Source organism: Olea europaea, chromosome 6 (assembly GCF_002742605.1).
Source record: "Olea europaea var. sylvestris chromosome 6, O_europaea_v1, whole genome shotgun sequence".
Lineage (NCBI taxonomy): Eukaryota > Viridiplantae > Streptophyta > Magnoliopsida > Lamiales > Oleaceae > Olea > Olea europaea.
This window is the reverse complement of record NC_036242.1, coordinates 23,079,609-23,084,808: the sequence shown is the minus strand read 5'-3', so window position 1 is coordinate 23,084,808 and position 5,200 is coordinate 23,079,609. Positions and strand designations below refer to the sequence as shown.

Below are 5,200 nucleotides of genomic sequence, written 5' to 3'. Positions count from 1 at the left end.
ACCTCGAAGTGTTTGAAGTCGAACCTTTTTCACCTTCTCAACTCCTTTGTGGGAGTTTTGCAAGATCTCCCATGCTTCCTTACTTGTAGTAGCACAAGCTACTTTCTCGAACATGCCTTCATCTAAGGCTTGATAGATGAGCGTGAGCGCCTTCTTGTCTTTCTTCCTTGCATCCTTCAAACTATCCCTTTGTGCTTGGGATAGAGCAACCTCGTCTCGTGGCTCCGTGTAGCCTTTCTCTACGATCTCCCATGCATCTTGCGACCCGAGCAATGCTTTCATCCTTATACTCCAATTGTCGTAGTTATCCTTGTTGAGTTGGGGGACTTGAAAAGGAATCATCCCACTTGCCATTTTTCACAAGAACCTTGGGGCTCTGATACCAGTTTGTTGGAGGAAAGATGGGTTTACTAACTTGGATTAGCTAAGGCTTTTAAGAGGACAACACTAATAGGAAGAAGGAAGTGAAAAAAGGAAACTTGTATTTCTCAAATTCAAGACTTTACACACTTTTTGGCTTGTTACAAAATGGAGGGCACTACCCCTTTATATAGTGTTTACAAGAAGATTCTAGTCCACACATTTTCTAGAGACACCTAGACCACATATCAAGATATTTTTCTAGAATTCTCTAGATATTCTTTATAAAACTACATATCTTACTTAGATATTTATATAGATATTTCTAGTAGATATTTATATAGATTTTTCTAGATAATGCTTCTAGAAATGCTATGCATGTTGGGCCTTTTAATTGATTTGGGCCTATAAGCAAAATCCTTAAGCCCATATTATTTAGTCCAAAAATCAAGTTTACTACTCAACAAAAATCTTCCAACTCCTAGCTAGCCTTAGCTCTGACTATGAAGATTTGCGCAGCCGTATCTTGATAAACACTGAGCTTCCATCATTTTCAGGCATTTGTGCAACAATTCAATGAGAAGAAACCCGTTTAAAGGTGATGAACCTCAAAACAAAGTATAATATGCCAGAAACTATGGCATGTGTGTCCACACATCAAAATTCCTGATGTGGAAAAACTATAAGAGCAAGAGACTGGACTTGAAGTGTACATATTGTGATGTAACTAGTCAAGCAAGAGAAAAATGTTAGGTCTTGCATCCCGAACTGAAACCAAAGTTCCCAAAGGAGATTAAGGGTCATTGAAAAAATTCACAGACTTTAACTCACAAAGCAAACCATGTTGCTGCTTCTACTGTTTTTAAACCATCAATTGAGGGTATGATGAATTTCACATCCAATCCTGTGGCTCTATTCAATGAATTTGCTGTATATCTTCAAAAACAAAAATAAAAAATAAAAAATAAAAAATGGAATGGTAATGGTAATGGTGAACAAATGACCAGTTTGGACCTGAAAACTCTACTGCCCTACTTGGTAAATTCACAGGTTTTCTTGCTGAGATCGATGGCATATCATCCCATAACATTCCAGGTATTTTAGAGGCTTTCTCTACTGCTAATCAAGTTTCCCTTTTGCATAATTATTGGAGACTAGACTTAGGTGCCACAGATTACATGACTACTCAAATTTCACATTTACATGATTTTGAAAAATTGTCCAAACCATCTTAAGTCTCAGTTGCTCATGGGAAAGGGAAAATTAGGTGCTTCAATTTTAGGGAAAGGGAAAATCAATTTGATTTCAAAAAATTTAAAGTTATGCTTTTTATGTTCCTTCATTTCCTTGCCATCTCTTATCAATTGAAAAAATCACAAACTCTTTGAATTGCCTTGCCATATTTTCACCTCATAGTATCATTTTCCAAGACATTGTCACTAGGAAGAAGATTGGTGATGGCTTTTACCTGAATGGATTGTACTATCTATCTAAGGATTCTCAAATTTCCAAAAGTTTACAAGTAAGTTACAGTCCTACTCAAGACCAACTTCTTTGGCATCAATGCTTAGCTCATCCTTCCAAACTGATGTTTTCTAAATTGTTTCAAATTTCTTGTAAAACCTCAATTACTTGTGATATTTGTCACTTGTCGAAGTCTGCTAGGTTCCCTTTCGACACTTCTATGTCAAGTCTGGAAAGTTGTTTGAAATTGTTCACTTTGACATTTGGGGTCCAGCTTTTGAATCTTTTGATGGATACAAATATTTTGTAACCTTTGTTGATGATTACTCAAGGATTACTTGGTTATATCTTTTAAAATTTAAGAGCGAATTGTTGAATGCATTCCAGGATTTCCATCGCCTAGTCACCACACAAATTTCAACCACCATTCACACTTTAAGGTCCGATAATGGCACTAAGTATATGTCTAATAACATGTCACAATATTTGAGAATGCATGGTATTACACACAAAACAAGTTGCATTGGAACACCCCAACAAAATGGCATCGTAGAGAGAAAAAATTGAGATTTGCTTGAGAAAACTAGAGCCCTAATGTTTCAAATGAATGTACCCAAGAACTTCTGGTCTCAAGGTTTTCTTACTGCTACCTATCTTATTAATCGATTGCCTAGTCGTGTACTAGATTTCAAATCTCCCTACGAAGTGATGAAGAATAGAAAGATTGATTTTGTCTCACCTAGATGTTTTTGGATGCACAATTTATGTTCATAGTTAGGCGCCAAATCGTGATAAACTTGATCCTCAAGCTACTAAATGTTTGTTTTTGGGATACTCATCTACACAAAAGGGATATAAGTGCTACAATCATACCACCAAGAAACTTGTTGTATCTCGTGATGTTAGATTTGATAAAGGTACACCTTATTTCAATAAATCTTTAGAAACTAGTGTTCAAGGGGAGCTTGTTCTTGATCTTCTTCCCTTGCCTACTTCTAACATCAACCTTGACATGTTGCTCTAGCTCCATATCACGATGATCAAGAAGTCTCAAATCCCACTGCCATTCCTAAAGATAATTATTCTGAGTCATCTAGTTCAATGCCTTATGTGGACTTTTCACCATTGCCTTTAGTCCCAGTTAGAAGAAATTCTACTCGTGATAGACACCCCCTACAAAAGTTACATGATTATGTCATTTATCATGCACGGTATCTAGTTAATTCACTTACATATAACATGGTTTCATCTTCTCATGCCATTTTTTTAGCAGAATCTCCAATGTCCAAAAACCAAGGAATTTTCAAGAGTCAAATCTATTGAGTGAATAGCAGAATGCTATGGTAGAAGAAAACAAGATTTGGAAGATAACACGGCCGCTTGAGCGGCCAGGCTCGCACCTATTGAGCAGTGAGTGACGTCGAGTACTAGTCAAATGATGGTTCAGTGCTCAGGCACTGAATCTCTGTCCAAAATTCATTTCTTTATCCCAAATGGTGCCTCTCTTGACACCCAATCTTTGTCCTATATATCCTTTAAAAATATTTTGACCTCCTTAACTCCCTTTTTCAACCAAAACACCAATATTAAACGAATTTGTGTCACATATTAATAAATCTTTACCTTGACACAAATTTCACTACGGCGAAAAAAGCTCCAAAAATTATATACCTGGAAATGAATTCCACTACAAGGAATATAACTTGGCTCTTCAACAAAAATTCTCCAAAATTTTCCGACATACAAAATTTCTACATCTCTTTCACAAAATCCAATTAGGGCACACTCAATAATTAAAAATCATCTGAATCCAAGCACTACTTAACATGATTACCTTGGGCATTAAAGTTGCTTGAATTATCATCACGAGAAAAAAATCACAAATAATTCATAAATTACCAAACAAGGCAGAAATATACACTATAATAGAATCTACACAACTAACTACTTCTGTAGAAGGTTCTTTACTAGACTCAATATCTTCAATCACGTTTAAAGCATACATAACTAAATTAGCTACCACGTACTTTTGTGGAGGCCTAATATATCCCTTAAGCCTGTCTCTAATAGTTGAATACGATAGCACTGTTGGTGGTGGTGGAAAACGGCATTAGACATTACTTCTGAATTCAACTGAGTTGAATTCTTCAATGTAGATCTCAAACCAAAATTCAACAGAATTATGCCAAACTACACCAATGTACTTAATCTTTACTTACTATTATCCAAAGATTTTATAGAACTCTATAAGACATATAACTGGCTTTTCAAATCTAGGACATGTCTCACCTTATGAAGTGTTCTAATAATTCCATCAAACATTTAAATTTTGACCATTCCAATATTAGCTATTTTACAAAGTACATTATTACCCATTACTACAACACATTTCGAAACTGTTTTATATGTCAAAAATAAATCATGATTGGTACTCATATAAAAGTATATTAAAAATCCAATTTCCATCAAGTTTGGAGTCACTGTTAGAAATAATCTAAAGTTCCATCACTATAATAGTTTTCTACAATTTTGACTTCACCTGAAGCTTCTGGTTGCTTTCCCTTATGATTTGCAGCCAATTTTCCTTATATTGCAACTTAATTGCAATATTTCTTTATGTGCCTTTCTTTTGGCAATATTTACTAATTTGATTACTGCCCCTTACATAACCACTATCAACAATGTCATCTCCATAAGCCTCATATCCAACAAAATTCTTCACTTCTTCTTTGAAAATAAAGCATCATAGACTTCTTCAATAGTTAGAGTATCACAAATATATAAGATTGTATCTATAAAGACATGTATGAAGCGGTCAATGAGCACAACAAAATCAACCCCAAATCCTCTACATAATACTCAACCTCTAAGGTTTTTAAATGAATGACATTTTCTTTAAAAACAAGGTGATTTTCTAACTATCTACCTTCCGTCATACGATGAGAATATGATCGCTACTTCAAATGCAATTTGCTAGTTAGACTTTTCTTCGTGCATAATTGCTCTAATTTCAACCATAATGTAGTTGTAGTTTTCTCCTTCAAAACATTTCGAAAGATGAAGATATATGTGATAGGCCTTGCGATCCTTTCGTTGCTTTTCCTCTAGTGTCCAATTTGTGGACATCTTCTCAAATCCCAAAAAAGCATAATCCAAATCCATCTGAGTGAGTACTGCTCAAATATTCACCTACCACGACAAAAATCTAGTGCTACAATCCGAAAATGAAATATTATATTTCATGGATGCCATCATAACAAATCGAACCTTGAGCTCTAATACCACTTGTTAGGAATTAAGGATGATACTATATGACATAATATAAAATAAAGATAACAACACAAGAAGAGCACAAGAAGATCGATAGAAAATGAGA

The 5,200-nt window shown here is 35.0% G+C and overlaps 1 protein-coding gene across 1 annotated transcript; it reads right to left on the bottom strand.

Moving 5' to 3' along the window:
- LOC111395281 lies at positions 1-404 on the bottom strand (the record flags this gene model as incomplete). Its single annotated transcript, XM_023021266.1, has 1 exon — positions 1-404. A coding segment is annotated over exon 1 (354 nt), but the record flags the coding sequence as incomplete, so codon positions are not given.
- Positions 405-5,200: the final 4,796 nt, after the last annotated feature.